The 26,467-nt window shown below is 47.3% G+C and overlaps 3 protein-coding genes across 9 annotated transcripts in view; 1 reads left to right on the top strand and 2 right to left on the bottom strand.

The window, feature by feature from the left end:
- The first annotated feature begins 259 nt into the window (after window positions 1-259).
- On the top strand, window positions 260-2,624 carry EVA1B (eva-1 homolog B). Of its 2 annotated transcripts, XM_074217550.1 has the most exons (3): window positions 260-401; window positions 1,116-1,235; window positions 1,491-2,623. In XM_074217550.1, exons 2-3 carry the CDS (start codon window positions 1,169-1,171, stop codon window positions 1,895-1,897), a joined length of 474 nt encoding a protein of 157 aa, XP_074073651.1. In that variant the 5' UTR covers window positions 260-401; window positions 1,116-1,168; the 3' UTR covers window positions 1,898-2,623. The 2 variants fall into 2 exon arrangements, with proteins under 2 accessions (XP_074073651.1, XP_074073650.1); XM_074217549.1 differs by lacking the exon at window positions 260-401 and having other exon boundaries at window positions 521-1,235; window positions 1,491-2,624.
- Window positions 2,625-2,916: 292 nt separating this feature from the next.
- Window positions 2,917-9,295, bottom strand: SH3D21 (SH3 domain containing 21). The gene is made up of 17 exons (XM_074216436.1): window positions 9,194-9,295; window positions 8,252-9,064; window positions 8,108-8,168; window positions 7,596-7,714; window positions 7,398-7,488; window positions 7,070-7,128; window positions 6,917-6,959; window positions 6,670-6,764; window positions 6,483-6,569; window positions 6,340-6,382; window positions 5,943-5,987; window positions 5,363-5,462; window positions 5,163-5,266; window positions 4,644-4,762; window positions 3,911-4,383; window positions 3,530-3,593; window positions 2,917-3,329 (listed from the first exon to the last, which is right to left on the bottom strand). The coding sequence occupies exons 1-17, from the start codon at window positions 9,293-9,295 to the stop codon at window positions 3,294-3,296; spliced, it is 2,454 nt and encodes an 817-aa protein (XP_074072537.1). The 3' UTR covers window positions 2,917-3,293.
- Window positions 9,296-9,750: 455 nt separating this feature from the next.
- The window catches only part of THRAP3 (thyroid hormone receptor associated protein 3), an 80,157-nt gene continuing 63,440 nt past the window's right edge, over window positions 9,751-26,467 (bottom strand). For all 6 annotated transcript variants that reach the window (XM_074217543.1, XM_074217547.1, XM_074217542.1 and 3 more), the window contains 8 exons: window positions 23,979-24,725; window positions 23,180-23,352; window positions 21,918-22,029; window positions 20,725-20,809; window positions 18,506-18,693; window positions 14,341-14,536; window positions 13,426-13,566; window positions 9,751-11,281 (listed from right to left, as the gene is read on the bottom strand). In XM_074217543.1, coding sequence (XP_074073644.1) covers window positions 11,060-11,281; window positions 13,426-13,566; window positions 14,341-14,536; window positions 18,506-18,693; window positions 20,725-20,809; window positions 21,918-22,029; window positions 23,180-23,352; window positions 23,979-24,725 — 1,864 coding nt within the window. In that variant the 3' untranslated portion in view covers window positions 9,751-11,059. The remainder of the gene's footprint in view (window positions 11,282-13,425; window positions 13,567-14,340; window positions 14,537-18,505; window positions 18,694-20,724; window positions 20,810-21,917; window positions 22,030-23,179; window positions 23,353-23,978; window positions 24,726-26,467) is intronic.

Below are 26,467 nucleotides of genomic sequence, written 5' to 3'. Positions count from 1 at the left end.
AGACAGAGGGGGGTGGTCGGGGGAGGGACCCGGCGGGGTTCCGAGTGGAGGGGAGCGGCAAGCCCCCCAGGGAGGGGGATCCAGATGGGGCTGGCCAAGAGGCAGCAGACACTCCCCTTCCCTCCCTCCCTCCCTCTCCGGGGCCGCCTGGGTTCCTCCAAAAGCCAGTTTCCTGTGCCGGGGGCGGGGGCGCCCTCCTCTCCCTCCCCCTCTTCCTTTCCTCCCTCCTCCTTCCTCGGAGGAAACTTTCCGTCCGCTCCGCTGGCGGCCGGGCCGCGGTTCCAGCCGCAGGACTGCCTGTCTGTCCGGCCGGACGGGGCGGACAGAACTTCCTCTGCCCCTTTCCCGCCATGGAGGCGCCGGCCAGGCCGGGGGGCGCTCCCTGAGCCGAAGCTGCACCGGTGAGTGGGGGGCCTACGCTGGCCTAGAGGGGCAGGGTCTGCGGGTGTCGACTAGCCCGCAGGGAAGGGGTTTCCCGGAGCGCGGGCCCCAGACTTTTTTTTTTTTAACCATCCCGGGGGAGGGAGAGAAAACCCTCCGACCTCAGCTGGCCCCATCATGCCTTCCCCAGCCCCGAGAAGATGCCCTAAGGTCAGCCCCAATCTTTAAGTTAGCTCCCCTGCCCCAGATGGCCCCCCAAAACGATCCGGGTTTCACAGACCCTCCCAACCACCCTGTCCCCCATCCCCCAACTTCATCCTCAGTTCTGTTGGGGGTTCCGAGGAGACGCGGGAATTTGGAGGTTCTTGCTCTGCCCTCCCCACACACACACACACAGACACAGACACACACACACACAGACACACAGACACACACAAACACACACGAAAGCTGAGACTAGGCTTTCCCCGGCTCACCACTCTGGAAATGGGGACCCAAGCCATGGAGTGGGGCATCCTGAGGGCTCTCCCTGCCTCCCTACTTTCGTGCTTCCAGGGTGGGCGCAGGGGGTTCTGCCGAATGAGGGGAAGGGGAATGGGTCCGAATGTTTAGGTGACCTTGGGGTTATTCCTGGAGTCTGGAAAAGAGAGCCTAGGGATAGAGAACCAGGCTTCCGGATTCCCCACTCCTTCCCTTCCCAGTTCAAGAGATGACGCCAGTATCTTGCCCCTCAGCCTCCTGCGGACCTATTCAGGGCCTTCCACCCTCTACCCTTCTCGGACGAAACATGGAGGCCCGGAAACGGGACATGGAACTGCTCAGTAATAGCCTGGCAGCCTACGCCTATGTCCGAGGTGAGTGCGGGGGATAGTGAGGGTTTAGATGGGCCCTAGATAATCCACGATTCGAAGAATGGAGAGTCTTTTGTTTTCTGAAGCTAGATTCCCAGAGAGCCCACCCCTGAATATTGGAGCTTCTGGAGTCACTGACCACAGGGTGACCCTGGGCTGATGGAGAGGAGGGGAAAGGGAAGGGACAAGCTCCCCCACTGGCCCATGCCAGCCAGATGCAGGGCCTCAGTCTATCTTGCCGACCCTCAATTTTTCCAGATCATCCTGAAAGTTTCGGCCTCTACTTTGTCCTGGGCATATGCTTTGGACTCTTGCTGACCCTTTGCCTGCTGGTCATCCGGATCTCCTGCCGACCCCACCCTAGGCCTTCAGGAAAAGGTCCCCAGAAAATCTCCCGAGACCTTCAGGATGGGGACGAGGATGAGGACGACGAGGATGCTGACACCATGACCAGGCTGGGCCCTGAGGATGCTGGATCCGGCCCAGAACTGACCCAGGAGATGGACAGTCCCCTCAGCGTCAATGTCTTCACCTCCGCAGAGGAGCTCGAACGAGCCCAGCGGCTGGAGGAACGGGAGCGGATTCTCCGGGAAATCTGGCGTACCGGGCAGCCCGACCTCCTCGGCACTGGCACCGGCACCGTGGGCAGGGTTCATTATTACTGACCAGCCCACCCCACCTGCAAAGGACTCTGGGCATTGACTTGCAAATGAGCCACCTTTCCCCTTAGAGAAGCTAGGGAAGACTCCCCCCTGCTTCCCCAGGCCTCTGGACTGGATCCCTTCTCTTCCGTGGTGCTAAGGCCGGATTCCCTCTTGGGGGAATGAGCCCCCCAATTCCCTCAATGGATTCCCAAGCAGGAGGGACTGGAAGAAGAGTCCCGTCTCTGACATCAGCTCTTGGTCTCTGTCCCCTTCAGGCATGGCCCTCCAGGACAGAGGAAACTCTCTGGGGTAATCTTAAGATTGAGGGAGAGCAGTGGGGCTCAGTTCCTCAACGGTTTTCCTTTCCTCTTTCTTGGGGAAGAGTTGGGGCTCGAGCGGTTCCTCAGAAAAGGGGACCCTGCCCTTCCCTTCCTTGGGAGCTGGGGCTTAGATGAAAGAAAGGGGCTATGACCCCAGGAGCTCCCAAGTACTGAGAACCCGGCCGCCCCCCCCAACCCACTCAGCAGACCTCCCTTAGAAAAATGTTTTGTTTCTCTTCTACCACGCCCCCATTTCCGCCTTCTTTCCCAGGCTTTTGGAAGGACTCTGACCTTGAGGGCTTGGCTAAGATTATCTCAGTGTAGCCTGACAGCTTGCTGTGGTAACAGTGTCTTCATTGGGCTGCTGAAGCGGCATCTAAGGGGGGGGGGGCTTCCTTGTATCCGGGGTTGAAGGGATAAGGGGTCAAGTGTGTCCGACAGTGGGTCTGCAGACGGCCGGGAGGGGTTGGGGGGCGCGCTGTTGGGTTTTGGGGTCCGGGCCAGTGTGCGAGGAAGAAGGCAGTCTCTCCTGGGCCTCTCCAGATGTGTCCGGGGGCGGGGGGAGGCCCAGGCCGACTTAGGCCCCACGACCCCCCTCCGTCCCCCTGGGGGAGGCGGAGCCGCTTCCCACGTGCCAGGCCCGGCCAGTCCTCCTCCAGCCCAGCCACGTCCGGGGGATAAAAATAGCCCCGCGGCCCCGGCGCTAATAGGAGCCACATGTTGGCCAGATGTGCCCGTCCGGGAAGGGGGGCCAGCGAGACACGCCCGCCGGAGCCCCGGCCCTGGGGGCGCCAATACAAATACAATTTTATTTCTGTTTCTGACACCTGGATGGGGGGGGGGACGGGGAGAGGGAATTTAAATCCGGGCCGAAGAGTCCTCGAGTCGGGGCGCAAAAAGCTCCCACCAGTCTCACGCGGTTAGTTGCGGGGGGCCGCCACAAGCTCCCTCCCCCCCCCCCGTAAAGCCCCCCACAGGGGAACAGGAGGGGCGCCTGAGGCTCCCCCCGTAGGGGAGAGGCCGAGCAGCCCCTCAGGAGAAGGCACCGCCTGTGTCCCAGGGCTAGGAAAAGCCGCCTCCGGGCTGGGCCCCGGGGCTCAATTTGACTTTGAAATCTTCAGATCCAGCTTAGCCTCGAGGAAGGAAAGAGAGAGCGAGGAAGGCTCCACCCCGCAGACCCCACTTTCTCCCCCTACCGTTCCGACCCCCCAAAGAGCCCTCCACCACGAACCCCAGACCTCTTTCTCCCTCCTCTAAGCGGAGGAATCCAGGGCCTGATTGACATAAGGAATGCCCCCCCCCGGAGTGCTCCCGGCCCCCCTCCCTCCCTTACCTGCAGCTCCCTTCTTCTCTCCCGCTCAGTTCTCAGCTCTTTCTGGACTTCTGACAACTCCTTTCTGTGGACAGGACAATAGCCCAGTCCAACCCCAGTCCCCAAACTCTTGGTTCCAGATCAGGAAGGCCTCGTTTCTTCCCTCTCCCTTCTTTTAAGATGCCTGCTGTGAGGCCCAGGGATAAGGACTTCTTTTAGGGGAAATATGGCAGAGCTGGGATTGGAACCCAGTTCCCTGGACACCAAATTGAGGGGGGACTGGGGGGAGGAGTTTTCCCTCTCCACTGTGAAGTCTCACCACAGACCCCAAGTCATTCCCCAGCATCAGCCTCTCCTCTTTTTTTGCCCCTCCTTCCCAGCCTGGCTCCCACAGATACTCACTCCTGTTGTGACAGTAGATGTAGCAACATCTCCTTCAGAGAAGCCACATCAGTCTCCACTTGGTCCATGCGATCCGTCAAACTACTCAGGGTTTCCTCTGACATTTTCTCTTCGGACAGGGAGGGCCTCTGCTCAGAGTTAGCTTCACTAAGAGTTACCTGAGAGTCCAAGCAGGATTGCTCTGAGAAGGAACATGGCTTGCATAGGGATGGTTTTTCTGAAGATGGTGGTGTGTCCTCCAAAAAGTCCTGGTCTTCTGGGGACTGCAAGTCGGAGGTCTGGGTACTGCTTTGGTTCTTGTCAGGAGGGAGGGGCTTGTCCCTGGAGGGGATTTTGGTCTTTTCACAGTTTTTCTTCTGGGAAGGTGCCTTATCTTGGGTTGATTTATCTCGAACAGCAGCTTTATCAGAAGCATGGTATTTGTTTTTGGAGAGCTGGTTCTTTATCACCCTGGGCTTCTCTTCCCCTCGTCCCTGGAAGAAGGGAAGTTAGAAGGGAAGGAAAGGAAAGGAAAAGCCCTGGTCCCATGATAAAAAAAAAAAAAAAGGCCTGGGGGACTCCATTCTGGGAGAAATTACTAAATCCTTGTTTCCCTAGAACCTTCTACCCACTTGGTAGACCAGATGTCTACCAGTCACACCCCCTTAAGGATTATATCCAAGCAATCTCCAGCCCAGCACTGTCCTCTCTTCAGGATGGTGGTGGTAGGTGGGGCAAATTGGGAGATCCTCACAGAATTGGAGGTCTGATTGAAGCTGGGGGGATATGGAGCCTGAGACTTCAACCTCTTATTGGTGGAATGAGCCATCTTGGAATCATTTACTCCATCACTGCTTCTGTCCTTGCTTTTGCCTAGTATGGGCAAAGTCAGAGAGAAGGTTACTGTGTAGGAAGACAGACAGGGAGAAGCTTCCACTAGGCATGACCCTAGGTCTTTCTAATAGAGTTTCTCAGCTTGTCCAAAATTTAGAGCAAATGTTCAGGTTTGTCTCATTTGGGAGGTAGAGAGGTCATACAAGTTGCATTTTCTCCTATTCTTATGCATGGGGAAAGAGAAGAATGAACTGACTATTTGGTCAAAGGCTGAGAGGCAAGGGCAGGATTGATGGGATCAGGTGCCCTCAGAGAACCATCTAATCCAACACCAAATAGTGAAAGGGATGAGGTGTAAAGACTCCTGAACGACTTGCTCAAAGTTACAAAAGAAGGAAAAGGCAGCTAGGTTTGGGATTTTGGACCTGCTTGGGCTTACCTCCATTTCCATCTGATGATCCTCTGGCACCACCACCTCCTCTTCTTCCTGCTAGTTCTCGAATGTTCTTTGGCTTGTTCCCAGTTGATCCAGCTGCCAGAGGCCTAGAATATACTCAGGTCCCTTAGGTCCAGGCCCAGTCCCTTTGTTTCTTGGGGTTGGGCTGAGGATCTTTTCTCTCAGCCCTTTGGTTTAGATACCTGGGGGTGGGGGGCCGAGGCTTGGAGATCCTATTAGAGGTTGCCAGTTTTTTGATGGGGGGTAAGGTGATTTTAGCCTCCATCTTCGATTCCTTAGCAGCTGAGGAAAAAAGGAGAGGAGAAAGGAATGAGAGGCAGCTAGTTTATCCATTCATTCCTCTCTCCCCCCCATCCCTATGTTTCCTTTGCACAGAGATATGCCATGATCCAGAATTCCTTGTTTTCCACTCTAACCTCCCCAGTAGGGGCAGCTGGGTGGTACAGAAGATAGAGCACTGGTCCTGGAGTCAGGAGAACAGGAGTTTGAATCCAGGCTCAGACACTTGGCTCTCACTTAGCTGTGTGACCTTGGGCAAGTTACTACCCTGATTGCCTCGAATTCAGGGCCATCTCCAGTCAACCTGATTCATATCTGGTCACTGGACCCAGATGGCTCTGAAGGAGAAAGTGAGGCTGGTGACGTAGCACAGCCCCCTCACTCAAATCTAGTTAGCATGCTTGTCATGGCATCACCTCCCTGACAGTGTGATCTTTGAACATGAAGGACAAACATTATTATAACCTCCCCAGTTACCTTTACCTCTTGTTTCCTTGGTGGTCTGCCTCCTCCCACAGGATACATGTTCTCGAGCAAGCATTGATGGGAGGACACGAGAAAATCACTGAGGGCCCAAAATCCATCTCCCTCCCACCCCTACAGATAAATCTGTGAAGGGAGAGAGGAAAAATGGGGGCCCACACATTCCAGCAAAGGAATCTAAATGGGACCCTTCTCTTGGGGGGATGTGTTTGTGTGTGTATGTCTGTGTGTATGTATGTCTGTTTGTCTCCTGGTGGAGGGGTCAGTCATTTTCCTGAGTGATTCTAGGGGTTTTCTGGAGCTGCCTGTCTGCCTGCTCTGTTTCAGAATCTCTGGAGCCAAGACTAACAAGGGGAATAGGTGGGTGGGTACTTCTCCCCTTCAGGGGGGTCACTACCTGATTCCTGGGAATTCAGTCGAGGAACTGGGAGCTTCTTAATCTAAGGAAAAAGTGTGGGGGGGTTAGAGGCCCAAATATATCTTTCAACTGAGATGGAGTGAGGTAAGGTATGTATGATTAGAAAAAGACTCCACACTTACCGGGGGAAGTAAGAGGACAAAATTGTCTGGAAAAACTCCTCTTTTGCCTTCATATTCGCCTTCCCACCAACCAGGGTCCACTGTGGTCTAGGAGAAGAATGGGTAGATAGCGGAGGTGCTGTGGTCTTCGGTGCTCAGTATCCCCACCCAGGTTCTACAAGTCCACTCACTCCCAGCCCCTCCTCACCTTTCTTAACACCTTCACCACAGCACCCCTCTGAAGGGCCAGCTCGTCAGGTGCCTCAGGTTCATAATCAAAAAGAACTCGACAGCTCTCAGTTGCTGAGTCAGTTGTGGGTGAGGGTGTCAGTCATGGGCCTGGGAGCCCCCTTCTCTTGGGTCCCTCCCTCCCACCTATGGATGAGGCTGAGAGGAGGGAGACTATGGGAAAGGAGTTTGGTATATGGGGGGGGCATCCCATGGGGATTACTCACCTGTTTGGGGGTTTACGGGAGTTTCTTCTTGGGTCCGGGTCAGCTGGGAGGTAGGGGCAGGTATGGAGGGATGGAGTCTCCTGTTCCCCAGTTCCTCCAAAAAGCCAGAAGCTCAACCCCTTCCCCCCCCAAATATTTCCCTTCCCCCATTACCTTTGGGCAAGACTGAGCCACTCCAGTGGCCTTGGGGATGACATCAGGGATCACAGCACCTGGGAAAGATCATGGGGAACTACAGGAGTGTGGGACCATGGGGGACCACAAGATAAAGGCTGAGAGTCTCTGGAGTTGGGGCAGGGGGAGCAAGGAGGTAAAGGATTCAGGGAGTCTGGGTGGATCAGGGATCTAAGAATTATGACTTAGGAACTAAGGAGCAGGGATCCTGATCATGGTGCTGCAAGGAAGGATTTGTGAACGGGGCGTCAGGGTTCACCAGGGAATAAGGAGTTGGGCATCGGACGCGGGCTCAGGGGGCTCTCACCAGCGGGCCTATAATCCAGTTCTTGCACAAAGTTAGAGGGAAAGGCCCCCAGCTGCCCATTCTTCTTCCCGAGCCACCAGCCATCTTCAATCTGTAGAAATGGTCCAAGGAGTCAGGAGCCCCGGGGTCTCAGGCCTTCGGCCAAGGCCAGAGTCTGAAACCTAGGCCCGCCATCCCGCTGGGTGGTCCTCTCCTCACCTCTCGAAGCACCTGCACCATCTCCCCGGCCTGGAGCTTTAGTTCATCGGGCTGCTCGGGGATGTAGCTAAAGTTCACTTTACACCATCTCTGAGCAGCTGGAGGGGCCCCGGGCTGACCTGGGAGGTGTGGGGCAGCGGTGGGAGGTCAGGGGGTATGGGTCCCATCCCAGAAGCCCTCTCCTAGCCCCTGCCCTGGCCCCTGAAGCCCTTACTATAGTAGGGGGGATCCATGGCCGGGGGGAGGGCTCAGGGGCCGGAGACACCCCCGACTCCCTCTTTCTGTCCCCCAGGCTCGGAGCGAGCGCTCGGCCCCTCCCACCCCCGAACCCCATTGGTTGGGAAGGCAAGATCCCATTGTGCTCGGGAGGCCAATGACGGTCCGGGGGAACTTCGGGGGCGGGGTGAGGGGGCCCCCCAGGGGCTCCCTGCCCCGCCCACCACCCGCCGGGCAGGCGTTGGGCAGGGACCTCGAGTCCGCCCACACCTGGCCCGGCCCCACCTGAGCCCCACCTCTGCGCTGGGAGCGGGGTCTCCGGGGGCCTCCGTCGCCCCGCAGACTCTCCGGGATCTCCTAGACAAGGCAATGGCCCGGGGTCAGTGGAGGCGAGAGGCCGACCCCGGGGCTGCGCCCGCCCGGCCCGGCCCGGCTCTCACCTGGACGAGGAGCGCGGGGAAGAGCCCGCGGCGCCCAGCCAGCTCCCCCCGGAGCCAGCCCTCCGCCGAGCCCGGGCGCACGTCCCGGAGCACGTCCCCGGCGCCCAGGCTCAGCTCGCCCTCCCGCTGAGCCTGGTAGTCCTGGAGCGCCAGCACCTCTGCGAGTGGGGCAGGGAGCCGTGAGGGGAGCCGGGCCCCGGGCCCGGGGGAGCGGGGGGGAGCCGGGCCCCGGGCCCGGGGGAGCCGTGAGGGGAGCCGGGCCCCGGGCCCGGGGGAGCGGGAGGAGCCGGGCCCCGCGGGCCTCCCCGACTGGCCGCAGCCCCTTGCCCACACGGCAAAGCTGAGGTCCGAGGGGCAGCTGGGCCTCAGCGAGGCCCCCGCCCGCCCGCCCTGCCGGGGAGTCGGGATCCCTACAGCGCGCCCCGAAGCGACCCCTGGTGCCCCCCGCACGTACCCATGGCGCTCGGGGCTCCGGGGCTGGGCTGCCTGGGCTCGGGGAAAGGAGAAGGGGCTGGGCGGAGCCGGGCGGCCGCAGGTGAGCGGGAAGGGGGAGGGACTGGGGGTGGGAACGGGCCGGACCGGGCGCCTCTGGACCCTGCTCGACAACGTCGGCCCCCCTCCCCTCGTGTCCCTAACGTCAACTCGTGGGGTGCGGCCAAGGGCGTGGGAATGTCGTGGGCGCCAGCTGTTTCTCTTCCCAGAGCGCTGGGTCAGTTGGGGCTCCCCAGTCGCAGCCCGGGGTTCTCGCTCGGTCTTCCCACCGGCTCCCCGGAACGGGGACCCAGAGCATGCCGTTGCGGACACCAACTTCAGCTATGGGCAGGCCAGGGCACCTAGGGCTGGGTAGGTGGGCCGGGGAGCAGCCCCAGGGGTAGAGGGGTTTTTCAGGAGCTTTTTCCTCCCAGGAAACCTCCAAGGATTTGCTCCAAGTGCGGGCTTCACCTTTGACCTAACACATGGACCAACTCCCGTCACAAAGGTGTGGCTGGTGCCAGGGGGGGAGGGGGCCCTGGGGCGGGCAAGGCTGGCTCCTTTCGAAGTCATTCCAGCTAATGTGTTGGTGGGAGTGCAGGAGGGAAGGGGGCCAGGAAACAGCAGGGAGCTAGCTCTGCTCCCTTTCCAGGGAGGCGAGAGACAACAGGCCCCTGAAGACCCTTTCGCGGTGGTCCTGCCGAGTGCCTATGCCTCACTCTGGAGGCTGGGGCTCTTTGAAGACTGAGCACCCCCCCCCCATCAGCCCATCAAGTTGTTGGAGCATGGTCCATGGCCCAAGTTTCTTGACTCTGACTTTATTTTCCAGTCCCCCATCTGGCAAGATAGCACTCAAAGCCTGGGGGAGAGCGAGTCCCCCGCCCTGAGAGCAATGACTATTGCAAGGCTTGTTCCTTTCCAGGCCGATTCCCAAGATGGCAGAGGCCCTACACCTGGAATCTTGGTGGAGGCCACTCCCCTCCAACCCTTGCCCTCCCTCCCCCAAGTAGAACCAAGGCTCACTTAGATCTAGTGCTTATTTTCTTTATTTGCTGGAGGAGTTGAAACAAACTTTAAACTTTTTTTCCTAAACATGAATCATTCAAGTAAAACCAACTGAACTATAGAAATTTAGCAAAGTGAGGGAACAAAAGTAGCACAACCATCTGAAGGTGGAGAGGGCAAAAGGTACTGAAGGGGAGGGGAGCAGTCTGTCTTTTTTTTACAACATATATATGAACTCCTTATGATTCACCTGCTTGTAGCAAGATAGGAACTCATTCCAAATAATTATTTTCTCCAAACATCTTTTGAGAAAATTTAAATTTAAAACATAAGATGTAATAAAAAAAAGTAACCACAAAAAACCCCCACAAACCACACAACCATAACTGCCTTCCTTCATTAATCACAGGAGTTTTCATTTTATAAAAAGATTAATAAAAAATATTGAAAAAATTATTCTCATTTTATAATTATTTTTAAGCTAGAATTCAAAGTTTCTTAGAAAACACACCAGAAACTGCCCTCCAGTTAACATCCCAGTTGCAGAGAGGATAAGCACAACTCGGAAAGATCTTGGGGCCTAGTCCCACTAGGGATGGAAGCCCCCTGGAAATGAAACAAGTTAGAGGGTGTGGATGTGTGGGGGTTGGGTAGTGGAGGTGGGCAACATCCTGTCACAGAGAGCTCAGCAGGGAAGGCTAATGCAAACAAGGTAGTTTAAAAGGACCTAAGCTTACTACATACAAAAGCTGCTCTAAAAATTAGATTTTTCAATGCGGCTTGGTCCCAAATCAAAGTGGACGCAGAAATGTCTTGTTCTTGAGAATAATTTTCCTAAATTAAACCTGCAGAGCTAGTGTTACTAAATATGCATAAAGTAGAGATCTAAAAAACTGTAAAGGGAAGGTGGAGGAAGAGGAGACCAAAATTAACCAAATTAGTCCTCATCTCTCAGCTTACATTGGAAAAAGAAAAAATTAAATAAAAAAATAAAAAATAAGACTTGGTTCAAAATGGGTCACAGACTGAAATCCAAACAAGTTTTCATAGCCTATATCCCACCCTCTCCCATACAAATAGGAAAAAAACCAAAAGCCCTTCTTCTGGTTAAGGGTGGAGAGCTGGGCCCTCCCTCAGACAGCCTGCACAGACAGCTCTGAGTGGACAGGCCAGGGATGATTCCCCCCTAGTCGGGGGTGAGGGTGGGGTAGGGGGCCTTTGGGGTATATTTTAGAGGATCCTCTCTTCAGCTCTTCAGTCTTTCGGGGACATCTCCCCAGCCAGTGCCAGATGCCTCTCTCCCTTGGGGGATGGGTGCCTTCCAGGGGCTCTCTATTCAGCGGCTGCCTGTAAATTGTCCTTCTCCTCTCGATTTTCTGTCCCACTCTCATCATCTTCAATCTCGCCTTCTTCTCCGCTAAACTTGTCATGGGCCCACTTGGGACTGGTGCTGGATTTCCGGAACATGAACCTGCCCCTGCCCCGAGGAAAGGCGCCCCGGCCTCGGCCTCGGCTCACCCACTTTTCGCTGCCTTCACCCTCTCGGTCATCATGCTGAGGAGACAGCATCACTCAGTTAGTTTAGAAAGTGTTAGGACTTAAATTGCTGCTCATTTAACCCACCAATGGCTGAGCCCAGCTGAAAAATAAATCCTTCCTCCTCATCCCCCAACCCACCAAAGCTACCAGGGAAGAGTGTGACACATCTCACCAAATGAGCAGACAGCTGCTTCTCAATAGTTATGCTGTCCAAAGTCGTCCTCAGGTCCTTTCCCTAACTCAGGCTCATTTCTACTCTCAAAAAGTCCAAGTTTAAAAATTACCTCTTCCTTCACCACCTCTCTCAACTGCAAACTTCTACAATTATACTGAAGTACTAGGGAGAAAGCAACCTGGTTCAACTAAACCAAAACAGAGGCCTTGGGGTCAGTTGAAACTTGGAGAGGGAAGGAGGCAGATAGTTTTTGGAGGCCAGGAGGAAGCTCTATAACAACATTGGCGCTAAACAGAACAAAGGTTCATCTATGCACAATTAGCCTATAGCCACCCAAGCATAATATGAAAATTACTATCCTAATGACAGTCCTAGCAGGTAGGGAGTACTAGAATTAGCACTCCTATTTTGTTTTGTGTTTTTAGGGTTTTTTTGCAAGGCAAATGGGGTTAAGTGGCTTGCCTAAGGCCACACAGCTAGGTAATTATTAAGTGTCTGAGACCCGATTTGAACCCAGGTACCAAGTACTCCTGACTCCGGGGCCGGTGCTTTATCCACTACGCCACCTAGCCGCCCCTAGCACTCCTATTTTACAGAGGAAAAAATTTAGGCTAAAAGGCAAAATGATTTGCCCCAGGTCACAGACACACCACCATTGCCAGAATCAAGATCACAGTTCACGTATCCTGATTCCCCCATACCAGCTAGAATAGCCCTTCTCCATTTCCTCTATCCCCTGTGGCTCCAAAGCTGGATCTGTTCACTGTAACTTGGGGTCCTCATGTGCAACAGATTTCTTACATCCCAAATATGGCAAAGTGAATTCAACCAAAGGTGAATAGTTACTAGCACCATATCCCAAACCAAACTGTTGATTTGCCAACACAAAATACTAAGGATGGGATTATAGTCCACATACAGGCTCCAAAACCTCAAGCACAATTCACTCAGACAGTTCTGAGAGGAGGGGAGAGGGAATGGGACCCTGTGGTCCCAACAAGCTAAGTTTGCTGAGGAGCTAAAAGCAACACCTTCCTAGGCCCACATCATCCCTCCTCCCTATCCCCACTGCTACTAAGACAAGACTGCATTAAGATTGTTCAAGCAGTATTGATCATTTTCATGGACTGCTCACCATGGGCTTCTAGGGATCAGATGAGATCATGACACTACAATGTGCAGGACTATATGAATGTTAGCTCTGATTCTCATGATGCAGCTCAAAACCAATGTACAAGTTGTTAAACACAAGGTAAATTCACCACCACCACCCATCAGAATACCACAGCCTCACTGAGAGTTCATGAGGACACTCTCTCACTGGCCTGGATCACTCCATATCAGGAAGGCAGATAAATCTAGGTAAATCCATCAGGTTGGGGGGGGGGGGCAGAGCGGGGAAGAGAGGAGGGACTCTGCCCCCTTCTAGATATGGACCTCCCAGGACTTCCTTCACCTAAACATGTACTTCACCCTCAACTGGGACAGAAGGTGAAGCTGTCATTACTTTTTTTTTAAATTAGTGTGACTGTGGTTTATATCTTACTTTTAAGAGGAAAAAAAATCCTGTTATTTTATTCTACATCTCAATTTGGGGAAATTTAATCTTGCTTATTTCTTTTAAGAATCACTCCTTAATTTGTTTTATAAAAACAAGTTTGCTTAAAGAAGGGCACCAGGTAAGCAAGTACTGAGTTCAGATTTCCTCACTCCTCATCTAATCCATTATAGAATCATAAATTTTAAAGGAGAAAAGGCCCTAAAGGTTGGAAACTTTGTTCATATTATTTCAGGATGCTTTTATAATTTAATTCATCCTAGTTTCCAAATGAGTTGCACATGAGGACACCGAGTTACAGCCCCCAGTGAGCTGTTTATCACTTTGGGTATAGAACCCAATTAGGGGTGCTTCATCTACTCAACATCTCTGACTCTATCAACCATGGTTTAGGAAAGATTTCTTTCCCTCTTCCCAGACACCTACCAGATAATACTTTTTGCTTTTGGGTGTATATTCTGGGTCCCACTCCTCCTCTCGGGTCCTCTTCTGGAAATCATTGTTGCCACTGCTGTTATTACCCGCATAGTTACCTCTGCCCCAGCCTCTTCCTCTAGCTCGAAATTGCTGCAGCAACAAATAGGAAAGAAACGTCATATTTAGGCTGTGAATGGCAACTCCTTCTTGGAAGACTATGTTAAGAGACCTCAAGCTCTGACTGAAAATAAAACACATGAGTTCCTGTTGATAAACTGCTTTCTAACTAATCAGGTGGCTGGACCCTCAGGAACCTAAAATAGCTAATTCAACTGGAATATGAGCATGACTAAAAGCATTTGTTAGGTGACCAATGAGAGAAAAACAAGAGATTAGAAACCAGAAACTACAAAAGAAACTTTCAATCACAACAAGTAATTATGTTTGAAAAGGCAATTGAAAACAGACAGCTAAGGAAAAAGTGACTGGGCCCAAAGGAACCATCTCATTTGGAGGATGAGGAGTCACCTAGTTAGTCTTTAGGCTCCATAAGAACCTGCCAGTTCCTGAACCCAGAGATACAGTGTGGATGCAAAATGAGAATGTCAGAGTTGGAAGGGACTGTGCCCTCAACCTGACACACGAATCCTTCCTCAGTCCCTCCAATATACTAACAAGGAATGAAAAGAACAAATCTAAAATTATTAGTACAAGATGGGAAAAGGAACAGAGAAATAAAGAAAGTCTGCCCTGACCCTTGGGGCCAGAAAAGTAAGCACACGAAGACAGACAGTCATGCTGAATCACCTAGAAAGACTCTCCTGGACAGATGAACTTTTTTCAGAAAGGAAAGAAGCAGCCTTGGAAGCCTGGCTGCAAGTCATATGGTATGAAGGGAAGAGGGCAGGGTATGGGGTGACTCACAAAGGTCCCTCGAGCTCTGCCTCCTCTCTCACTTGGACCCACAAAATCTTTGGTCCCCAGCCGGGATTTGTCAAAGCCTGTGGTGCTCTCTTCTCGCTCTTCTGTTTCCTCAGTGTACTCCTCTGCTTTGTAAGAATGTGATGACTGGGAGGAGGTTGACGATGACCGAGACCGATCCCGTGTTCGACGATGCTTCCTGTGCCAAGAGAGAAGCCAGTGTGGTCTATGAGCCCCTTCAGAGAACCCTGGCTTGATTAAGCATCGCACCTTGTGTCTCACAGGTAAGGACTTTAACAAAAGATACCTCGGGAATATGGATGCTTTTTTGAACATATTTAAATTAGGGGAAAAAAGACAAATCCAAATGTACTCTTATTTAGGATATATTCTTTAAAATTCACTTTCCATAAATGAGTCAAGTAACAAGTGATATCATTCAGTGAGACAGGATGAGAACCCAGAGAGAGAGCTGGAGAGGCTGTCCTATGAGTTACTTCTTCTGAAATGGCCATTCCCTCTGGAAATTTCCCCAGGGGAAAACTGGATTTAACAATTTGTCTTTAAAGATTATGTATTGTCTGTGAATAAAAGAAGGAGGTAGGGGGAAGGGAAGGGGAATAAGCGACTAGCAATATTTCCATGACTTAGTGTATCTATGTAACCTGCTGGTCTCCCAAGGTCACATCACCTCTTCAGCCCTAACTGCCCTGGATGGGTGGGTGTGTAGGGAAGGCAAGTCAAAAAGTCTCAAAATTCCAAGATTCATTTTTAGGAGAATTTTAAGCTCCTATTTAAAAAAGAGCTTTTTTTCACCTGTTATCATCTACTATGGTTATCTACTTCAGAAGCATCACTTTGAATCTAGGAACTGGTTAATGCTTCTCATTCCCAGAAGTGCTTCCTTAGAGTATTTCTGATTGGTATGAATGTTCAGATTGTTCTGCTCACTCAATGGAACCCAAATCACAGATTGGCAGAGCCAAAAAAGGTCCTTAAAAATCACTGATCTAATGTCACTTGACCAAAGCTATAAATGTAACTGTGGTAAACAACTAGCATTAAATTTGAAGTTTTTAAGAGAGAAGAGTTCACAAAGTTAGAGCTAGTCACTGTCCCCAAGAAATATGAGAAAATAAACTAGGTAGTCATACCTGTGGGATGAATATACTGCTATACTCACTCTGAACTGCTGAGAGTCATTTTCATTGTTTGTGATAAACAAGGCCATTCACCAAGAAAGCTAGACAGCATCTTGGAGGGCATCTAGTTTGAATTATAACTGAGGAGAAATTCCCTCTACCACATGCCAGACAAATAGTCATCTAGCCTTTTCTTAGAGACCTCTTCTAATGAAGGAGAATATACTATCTCAAGGCATTCCACCCCTCTTTTGGACAATTTTAATTATTTAAAGTTCTTCCTTATATTAAGCTTTAATGTGTCTCTCAGTAGCTTCCATTTATTTTCATTTTAAAAAAATTAACCCTCCCTTTTAACCAAGTACAATTAAGCAAAAGAAATCAGTGAGCTGCCCGGGTCCCACATTTTCCTCATTCCTCATCATTCACTGTTCTTAGTTAGCTCTGACCTTTGGGGCCTTCAAGAAGAACTTTCTCTTCCACGTAACATCCCTTCAAAGGTTTGAAGAATATTTTGAGCTCTCTAAATCTCTCTCTACCAGGCCACACAGCTCAAATTATTTCAGTCACTCCTTCCATGGCTTAACCTTTAGCACCTGGTGGGTCTCCAGCTTATCAATGTCTATACCAAAAAAAGAAAGTGCCCAGAAATGAAAGCACCAATTCAGTTATTATATGACTAGGGCAGAATACAGTGATATAATTATTTTCTCCTTTCAGAACACTGCAGGGTTACCATATCATAACATTGACTCATCCTGGAGCTCATAGTCCATTAAAACTTTCAGATCTTTTTCAGCCAAGCTTGATCCACACTTCTGCCCTACTTTCTTGGATTTTCTCAATCTCACTTATGGCAAATTTATAATTAGGTTCAAAGATTTAACTTTATAAGACTGACTTTATGTTTATTCTAATTACATAACATCTTCTGAGATTCAAACCAACATGTTAACTGGAGATATTTTTGGAAAGGGACTTTATCATCTAATTTGTCACTTCCTTACCAGACCTAGATTATCTTCAAATTTGATAAATGTCATCTTTGTCTGTTTATCCAAGTTATTGGTAAAATGCTAAATCCTAGAAGGAAACAAACGTCTGGCATATATCAGGCACCAAATTAGATTAAACAACACAAGGCCAAGAAAAGACCCCTGGAATATTCAACAAGAGATCTCCTCTTCGAAATTGATATAAAGTCAGTGCTTGGGCCTGGCACCCAAAAACTCAAATGAGTCTGAATCTCCATAACTTTTCTACTGTTTAGCTCATATCTCTCCATCTTCTCTGTTCTGATACCCTCTGTTTTATCATCAGTCAAAATGAAAAATAATTTAAAGGAACTTTCATCTAAAATGTGGTCACAAATGTCCTTGACCTTTGACATAAAATCATTTTATAACATCCATTTTCTACATTAGTCAATTAGTAACAACTCCCCTAAAAATGTTATCCTACAGTAGAACAGAACAGTTAAAAGCTGGGGACAGATTTCTCTCACTATAGGTATTCAAGCAAAGCTTTATGACCACTTATTAGGCATGCTGCAGATGAGTTCCTACTCAGGTTTGAAATGGTCCAAGTGGCTTCTGAGCTTTCCAATTTTCAATCTATGATCAATCAATTCTCTCTTGTGGAAAGACCCCAAGCTACATTTGCCTTATTATAAAATACTACCCTAGCACAAGGGACCTTAAGACCTAAATTCTCCTAGCTGTTACTAAATAGCTGTGTTAACATAGGCCAGTCAGTATGGTTCAATTGCTTCAGTTTACTTATCTGTCAAATGTAGCAAATAATCTGCTCAAGTTTTCTTTCTCAGCACAGCTTGAAATGTGATAATTTATTTGAAAGTTCATTACATGGATCCAGACCATGGGAAGATGGTCAATTATTTTAAGATGACTAAAAATTACCCAGGTCTATTGACATGGATATCCAACAGAACCAAGTACAAAGTCAGAGTATTTTCAAAAGAGTAAAAACAAACAAACCAAAAACAAAACTACGGAGAAAATCTCTTTGACTAAAATCTTCCTCTGATGCCTCCCTGGGCACAAGAGCTGGTTGATCACATTAAGCTAGAAATGCACAAAGAAGGCCTCAGGAATCCACCTAACAACGAAAGGGAAAGTCTGTCACCAGAAAACTAAGCAGCAACTGATGACTTCCCCCACCCTTTTCCAAAATGGCAACTCACAAAGACATTCCATTAAAGGGCAGAGGGACTGTGAGAAGCACTGGTAGACAGAACCCACACCAAAGAAATCAGGGAGCCTTGAAAGATATCAGAAATTGTATAGACTTTCAAACCAGTTAATTAGTCATGCAAGGTAGTATCTTATTAGACAATATTTTTTTTCTTTTATCGAGAAAGGTCAACTTGCTGATATACATTATTCAATTGCTAAATGAATTTACTGCTAAAAAAAAAATCACTCCAAGGACTAAATTATATCACCAATGAGAATATTTTGTTGAATTGTTACAGGCTAAGTATGCTATTCTCAGAAAGGGGTTTTACAACCTGTTAAAATAAACTACCATTGAAAGACTGCATATTCCCAAGGAGACTATTTTGAAGGGGAACTATACTTGTTTGGATTTGGATAAGATATAATTGTTTCTTTAAAAATTTACCTAATAGAACTTCATTCGGGGAGAAGAAAAGGAAAACTGCTGCACAGAAAAATCAAGCATTCTTTAAATAAATATTCATGGGCATACACTCACTCAAAATGTTAACTTCCTCTGAGAAAACCTGATATTTGAGGAAACTACTTTGAGAAGCTTAATTTCATGAGGATAATATTCCAAGTAAGTCATTGACCAAATAATGTTACTATACGGTTAGGTTTTAAAGTTTGGAAAAAGCAATTAGAGCAACTTTTTGGAGGAGTGTAGTTGTATTAAGCTACTACTAGCAATCAAAGTTATCAATTCCTAGACAGCCTGAGGAGTCTACACCTGGCACCATTCCTGCATCAAGCAGGACTTCCAAATAGACATGACTGCCTGCATACTTCTGCTTTTTGGATCCTTTGTGAGTTTTCTCAGTTTTTTCAGTTGATCTCTCCCTTGAGTGGCTTGAATCTCGGGAATCCACAGATTCTCTTGACTTATCTCGTTTAAGATCTCGTTCCTTATGTTTTTTACGACGTTCAATATCAAGGCGAAGATCAACTGGGTCATCTTTGTATTTTCCCTCAGCCTGCAGAGAAAGAAAGAAGTAGGGGTTAAGATTCTTAGATTATAAACACTTCAGCATATTAGCCATTCTAAAAAACCATGGTTTTCACTGTGGTGGTGTGATGAGGGGGAGGGAGTAGCAAGAATGCTAGTAAACATAACTCAGGTACACAAGTCACTTAATGTCCCTTCCTAACAAGAAGCTTTAGGGCACTGATTTAAATCATAGCAAGAACAAGTTATAAACAAAAATCAAAATAAAACATTATAAAGGAACTAGCTAATTTCCCACCAGCATTTACAAACTATTTTAAGTATGGAAACTGACTGGAGAATCCCAGCTCAGAGCTGATAATTCTACTGCGAAAGGCTCCTGTTAACAAACATAAAGAGTGGGAATCCTCTCTCTCTCTCTTTTTCTCCTTTTTTTCTTTCTGGGGGTAGGGGAAGAAATGGGCCAGGTAAGATAGGAACTGGTCTGTGGGCTTAGAGCCACCATATGTACAATCAAGAGTAGCCAACGACACACCCAATAATAGGCCTGAACTCAAGACACATTCCTACTCTGCTTTAAAACATCCTACTAGGCTGGGAAACATCCCAAAGCACTGCCTGGCCTAGAAAGCAGGGAATGGGGGACCTGAGCAGGCCATCCTAACACTACTGCTACAGTTACTGGGGAAACTTCCTCAAAAGGAAGCTGAATAATGCACAAAGAGGCAATAGTGGGTAGGAGTTTATACAAAAATGAGCAAATTTTATAAAAAGATTTACCTTTCTGGGTGCTTAACAGAGAAGTTAGGACAATTATGCTGGCATGATACCTCAACAATAGCTTTAAAATGAAATAAAATTAAGAGGAAGAAGGGACTACAGTGCATTAGGAAATTACATTATAGACATAATCCCTGTTTGTGTGTGTGTGTGTGTGTGCGCGCGCGCACGCGTGTGTGTATGGGAGATAGTATAGAAATTCACACAAAAAAGTTTAGTAATCTTTTAGCTATTAAAATTTCAATCATTTTTGACAGGGTGCTAGTACTTTTAGTAGGGTTGGTTTTTTTTTTTTTTTGCTTTGTAGGCTGTTGTATACTTCCCCAGCAAAGAGATTTTATTATTTTCACTCAGACATCAAACCTCTCCCAAGAACATTAATGGTCACTATCAAAAGCAGGCACTGCTCCCCTTAGGTTCAGTGAACAGTGGTTTAGCATTCCCGCCACCCCCCACTGCAAACATGGAGGACAAGATTTCTTCCACTGTTTGAAAAATTTCCTGTTTCATAGAGCCAAGCTGGTATTCAAAGAGGAAGAGAAAAAGCAGATTTATCATATTTATCATTGATATAACAAGTTTTGGATTTTTTTTATAGAAACCATGAAAAAAAGCATATGAAAATTAAGGTTTCAGCAGGATGGGAAGCATTTCAAATTTCAAATACATACACAAAGAATGACATATAATCTGCATTAGGTTTTTAAAAAACAATAACAATCTAAAATTTATAATACAATTTTAACACTTTATACTATCAGTCTAAAAGTATCTGATCTGGGCAGTATTAAAGTAACAGGGAGAGACAGATGATACGGGAACAACGTTAGAACAAACTGGACTAGTTGTGTGTTAATAATTAACTCAGTTTAGAAACAAATAAAAGGTTTATTTCCCTTTCTCTGACATGCATGTCTTTTTGAAATCATGGTTGGAAATAGCGCATGTATACAATTGATTTGATAATACTTACAAGCAGAAAAATATCACAAAAAGTTTCTTCTCTCATCATGGGCACTTGTTCCAAAACTCCTCTCTTTTTTTTCTCAATCTCACCTCAATAGACTTTGGGGTCATTTACCATATTCTAACCACTTCACAAAGGTTGTTGATACATTTAATAAAAATTAACCCTTTGTAGTTCATTTTTAGAATTATGCCCATCCTTAAAAGAAAAACACAAACTTAAGTAGAGAGTAATTTAAACAAAAACATTTCTGTTAAGTTCATGCCCAACGCACTCATTTTGTTGAAATTACTGATGAAAGCTATAGTTCACCTTGTAGCCAGATTCCCGGGTGCTTTTCATCTCATCATGAGCCAAGCCATGTTTTCTGAATGTACTGGGAGAAATATCTATCCTCCTAGAAAATTAATGAAACAAAACTCAAGTCATTATATTCCCAATCAATTTCATCTTTTCTTATCTTTAGTAATGTTCTAGAACAACTTACCTTCAAAATTCAGATGCACTCTTTATTATGTGGGAGGGAAACCAAGATAAAAATAAAGTTCCTAGCTTATCAGCCAGGGGAAAAATGAAAAATACCTTTGGTGAATTCCAGAATAGTGGCGAGAGGGAGGATCTCAGGGGAAGGAGAAGTCCTATCTCTTAGACACAGTGGCATCAGTGCCAGAGGAAACCCCCTCAAACTCTTAAACTGCAGGTGTGCTGTTGATATGCATCAGTGGAAAATTTTCATAGAGTTCTCTTTATTTTCTGATGAAATCACAGATCTCAACCACAGCAAACCTCTCCTTCCCAACAAGTTTACTCAGATAAAATAATAGAAATAAATTATGAACTCAGCTGAATAAATCAAACCAATTCATTGATCTGGTATTCCAACTCATCTCTGCTGGCTCTATATTCAAGGCAAAGTCCCAAGAACCAGCTTCTTTTGTAAAGAATGAAGCTGCCTCCCACTGCTCCTTACTCAGGAAGTTTCAGATCCGGCTGCTGAATGCATAGCCCCAAATGCATTTAACAACAAAAAAAGCCAAAAATCCTGAGCCTGGTGTGTAAATGTCTTCTTTCTGTCTAACGTAGAAGAAAGAGGTTAACTGTTTTCTTGAAAACCTACCCAAAGAAATGTCTGGCTCCAAAACAACTTGTTTAGAAACCTTCAACTCATCATTGTGCCTACAAGCTGAGATGGGTTTTCAAAAATCTGTTCAAGTAATTAATTATACCAGACTTCTCCCCACATTATCCCCTCAGTATTCTGTATCCTTCTTCACTGGAAAAGCAAGAGTAGTGTTTAAGAAAAACTCAAAGTAAGCTGAAAGAAGAGAGAGCCCAGCTTCTTTGGTCAAGCTCCCTGGAGACCTCTCTTACAAGGACCACTAGGCTCTGGACCAACTCAGAATTTGTACCAAGTTGTTCTAATTTCCATAACCAGCAAAGGCAATGTGACAAGCAAACTGAAGCCTTCATTCAGAGCTCCATTCTTAGCAGGATCATATCCCTACCTGTGAATCTCTGGGCTCTTCTTGTTTTTAGTGGCATCCTGCTCTGTTCCCCTCTTTAAGTATTTAGTAAAACGTTCATTCAATGTCATTCCTGAGGATCCAAAATGATGCTCTGTGGAGAAAACAAAACATATGACCTTTGAGTAGTGTGTTGGCATGATACACAAAGACAGGCTCTAGAATCAAACTGCCCCAGGTCATACTTCTCTTCTACTGCCTACTAGTTCCATGACCCTGGACAAGTCCTACCTTCCTGGGTCTTAGTTTCCTGCTCTGTAAAATGAGAAGGGTGGACTGAGATGACCTCAGGTCCCCACTAACTCTAAATTCACAATCTTCTGGCTTAAGGTTAAACTCTGATACAGCGTGAACATACTGCACATATACAAAGATTCCAGAGTTTAATGTAAACATCAATACAAACAAAAGAACTGTATTAAACACTGTCTTTGTAAAGCACAAAGGGAGGTACTAGGAGAGACACTAAGTTTCTAGAATTCCACTGCCACCCACATTCCTGCTCCTCTTCTCCACACCTGTAGTCAAGAAAGGGGGCTTGGGGACAACCTCCCTTCCTGAAGCACAAAGGCTCCTTCTTAAACAAAGTTCTGCAGATGTGCCACAAGTCTGAACTAGACCAGACTCTGCCTAACATTGGCTGCACTCCTGCTTTTGGTCTCTTTCCTTAGCACATAAATTCCTCCTCTCAATTACCTAGAAAAGATTAAAAACAGATTCAACTTCTAGGGAATTTCTAGTCTTTAAGAAAAATGCCTGAAAGACATTTTTATCACACAGTCAAAAACACAAGCTTATTGAAGAAATTAGACATATAAGGAGAGGAATTATTAAGATCTGTCATAAGAAGCTTATAATTGGAAGGTCTGCACACAAACCAGAAGCTCAAGAAGTCTGGGAGGAAAAGGTAGAGGAAATCTAAAAAAATCCTTTCATACTTGATTGTTTATACTCATTCCCAGTTATAGAAGTTTTAACCACTCTCACCAGACACTAGTAATTAGCACTTGAAACCCCATCATTTGCTAAATTGATGAGGTGACACCAGAAGCAATTCTCATGCCAGCCAGGGATTTCAAAGACCTTTCTAATGAAATGAACAGTCCAAATAATCAAGGAAAGAGACTTTCAGAGCCTGACTGGTCACTCTGAAGGAGATTAAGACTCTTTTCCTCCAAATGTTCTTTAGAGGAAGTTGAAGGTATGGAAAGGCAAAAAAGGACAAGTGGTAGGCATAGACTCACCTTTCACATGGTGAACAATAGTCACAATGTGCTGGGCAAACAGCTCTGAGGGGCTCCGCTGAGACTGAGCAGATTGTATATGTTGGAAAATGGAACGGAATTCCTGATCTTTTTTGTTACTATGGACCAGATCTCGACTGAGTTTGCGTTCCTGAGCCAATAAGCCACTGGGACTGGAAAGGAAAAAGGAGAGGGGTGGCAGTCATGAAAAAAGCACAAAGAAAAACCATATGATTAGAGTCCAAATGTTCAACAACTACATCAGTGTGACCTGAAGGAGCCCTGCCCCCCTCGTAGGCAGCTAACCCTCTAGAAGTCAGTTAATAATGTCTAAATAGGATCTCCAAAATGTGCCCCCCCCCCAATCCAAGAAAGCCCACTTTTGGCAGCCCCTTGGCATACAGTTATGAGGTTCAGGAGTAGGCTCAACCTGAGGAAGAACAGACCCAGCCAAGGGAGGGAAAGGCTTGGTTTGGGGAGAAGCATATCTGGTTTGGGGAGGAACGTGTCCAGTCTAGGGAGGAGCAGGAGCAGGCCCAGCCAGGGGAGAAACAGGCCCAGGCTGGGAGGGATAGGTTCAGCTGGGTAAACAGCATATCCAGAGAGAACAACAGACAACCCTCCCCACTCTCTCCTGACTCCCTCAATCCCCCAGCCCTCAGCTAGGCCTGCAGGTCATACACAGAGTCCTCTGCCCACTCACTTCTTGCTGGCAGCCATCGTGGCTCCTGCCCCTCCCAGGCTGCCTGGGAGCTGCTCTCCCTCCCCCCCACAAGAGGGCACCCTCCCGCTGTCTCACCGGGCCAGGTCCTCATCGAAGGAATCCATGCGAACGTTGACCTGGGCCTCTCGGGTGATGGAGAAGGAGGATTTACCCAGGGGCAGGCTCTCTGCCCGGCCCAGTTTGTCTCGGGCCTCGCTGCCCGTTGGAGCGGTAGCAGTAGCCTTCCTGGCCGGTGGGGGTGGCGGAGATGAGCTCTTCTCTGGTAGGGCTTTGTAAGCAGTCACCCGGAAGTTCTTCTCGGGCACGAAGCCCCGGTGTGTGGTGGCCTCCGTTCTCTTGGTAGTGGCCCGCTCCTCCTTCTTGGGCCGGTCAGCATATGCTTCATCCTCCAGCTCCTCTGCCTTCCTCTGCTTTTCCTTCCCAGCCGGCATGTACACCAGGCCTTCCCACTTGCCAGGCCGCTCATCCTCCTGTCCTTTGCTGGTGCCCGCAATAACTTTGGACATAAATTTGGGCTCATCCTCAAATTCTGAATCTTTTCGGCCCTTTACCTTCTCCTTGTCTTGCTCATCCATTTCCTCTTTGTGGAAGTCGGCCATCTTCTTCTCAAAATCATCTCGGAGCTTATATCTCTTGGGAGACTGGCTGCCCCGAAAAGGTTTCTCAGCATCAGCTTTGGGAGCAAATGGGTCAGACTTCACTTTTGGATCTCCCAAACCCAACTCAGAGAAGCTTCCTTTCTCTTTTATTTTTTCCTTATCAACATTTGTTAGTTTCTGTTCCTTATCTTTTCCATTCTCAGACTTCTGCTCTTCCAAATACCTGTTTACAGAAACAGAAACAAATACATAAAAGAGATTACTTAAGCAACTTGCTTTGAAACAGGTTTTATTATTTATTTTTAATCCCTGAACATCTTTTAGATTCCAAAAAAGTTTTAAATCTGAGCTAATTTTGAATAAATTTCTTAAATAGTTCTTGTGTACATTTATGCAACCTAATGCTAAAAAAAACACTTTAGACAAAAGGGCAAAAAGGGAACAGCAGAGGGCATTTTTAAAGTACTAAAAGAATCTACTTACCTGTATAGACTTAGGTTTATGAAACAAAATTAAAGTCTTACCCAACACCTTCACTCAGTCATTTATAAATCTGCTTTCAGCAGTTAATATACCAGAACGTTCAACCTTGGATTGTTTTGGTTTATATAATATATATTGGAAATAAAAGTCTCAAAAGCGACTTCAAATGTGATGCAAGTCGCCTAGAAGATCTAAATATCTCATCTACTGTAAATACAAATAAAAACATAAGTTAACGGGGTATTTCTTGTGAAAAGTGAATCTCATAGTCAATTCTTCTAATAAGGATAGCTATTTACAAACATGGTAAGAGGCAAAATGTTAATAATTTTAAAATGTAGTCCTGTTTTATAAAGATTGAGCTGAACAGGGAGTTATTAACCATTTCATTGGGATATTTAAGTAGAATATCTACTGAAGTGAAATCAAAACCAAGAATCAGAGGGAGGCTGATGATCTACAAAAATGCCAATAAAGAATACTTTTAGGAGAAAAGACTCAAGGACAGAACAATGGAAAGGACACCTGCCAAGGAGAAGCAAAGTGGGAAACAAGAGTATAGTATACTTTGGGGCGGCTAGGTGGAGTAGTGGATAAATCACCAGCCTTGGAGGAGTACCCGGGTTCAAATCTGGTCTCAGACACTTAATAATTACCTAGCTATGTGGCCTTGGGCAAGCCACTTAACCCCATTTGCCTTGCAAAAACCTAAAAAAAAAAAAGTATAGTATACTTCTACGACAATTGCTGGTATTCCTGTTGCCTTTTACCCCAATACACTTACACAAAAAAGAAACAAAAGATCCACATTCCACTCACCGTTGTCCCCTAGTGCAGAGAGACTGGGGTATTTTGCCACGTCCTCTCCTAATATGCAGCCTGGTGGGTTTCTACTGGGACACACACCCACCTTGTAGTTTTAAAACAAGGCATTCCTGGGCATAAGCCTTGAACTTTCCCATTTTGCCCAGGTCTCCTGAGTTGAATGTGTGAGTATGCAGCTCTTCACAATGATGGGCTCGTGCAGATCAGTCATAGTAGATGGTGGGTCCTAGCAGGTGAATGCTAACCGTTCCAATGGTCATTCACTTTGGCAAAGACCATACTCTTTGATGGCTGACCCACAAAGCTCTATTGCTCTCTGGCTTATAGACACATTGGCAGATTCCAAGGCATATTTTAAATGTGAAAACACCATGGCAGAGTAGTCTAAAGAAACTTTATGCTGCAATACAAATTCAGGAAGGTAGGAAAGCTGGAGTTAAGCTAAAGGTTTCCTTTGTGTGACTTGTCTTTTTTTTTTAAACTCTGCTAAACAAAGTTTCAGGGAAACAGTGCTACCTTGCTACCATTAATAAGAATTCTGACTCAAAAAACAAAACCACTATTTCCTTCACCATAAATATTTTTTGGCATTATACCACATTTAAAATCAATACTCAGCTGGTATGCCATTTGACACAAAATAAAGCAAGAAACATG

The sequence above is a fragment of the Macrotis lagotis genome, chromosome 1 (genome assembly GCF_037893015.1).
Source record: "Macrotis lagotis isolate mMagLag1 chromosome 1, bilby.v1.9.chrom.fasta, whole genome shotgun sequence".
Lineage (NCBI taxonomy): Eukaryota > Metazoa > Chordata > Mammalia > Peramelemorphia > Peramelidae > Macrotis > Macrotis lagotis.
This window is presented reverse-complemented; position numbering and strand designations above follow the sequence as displayed.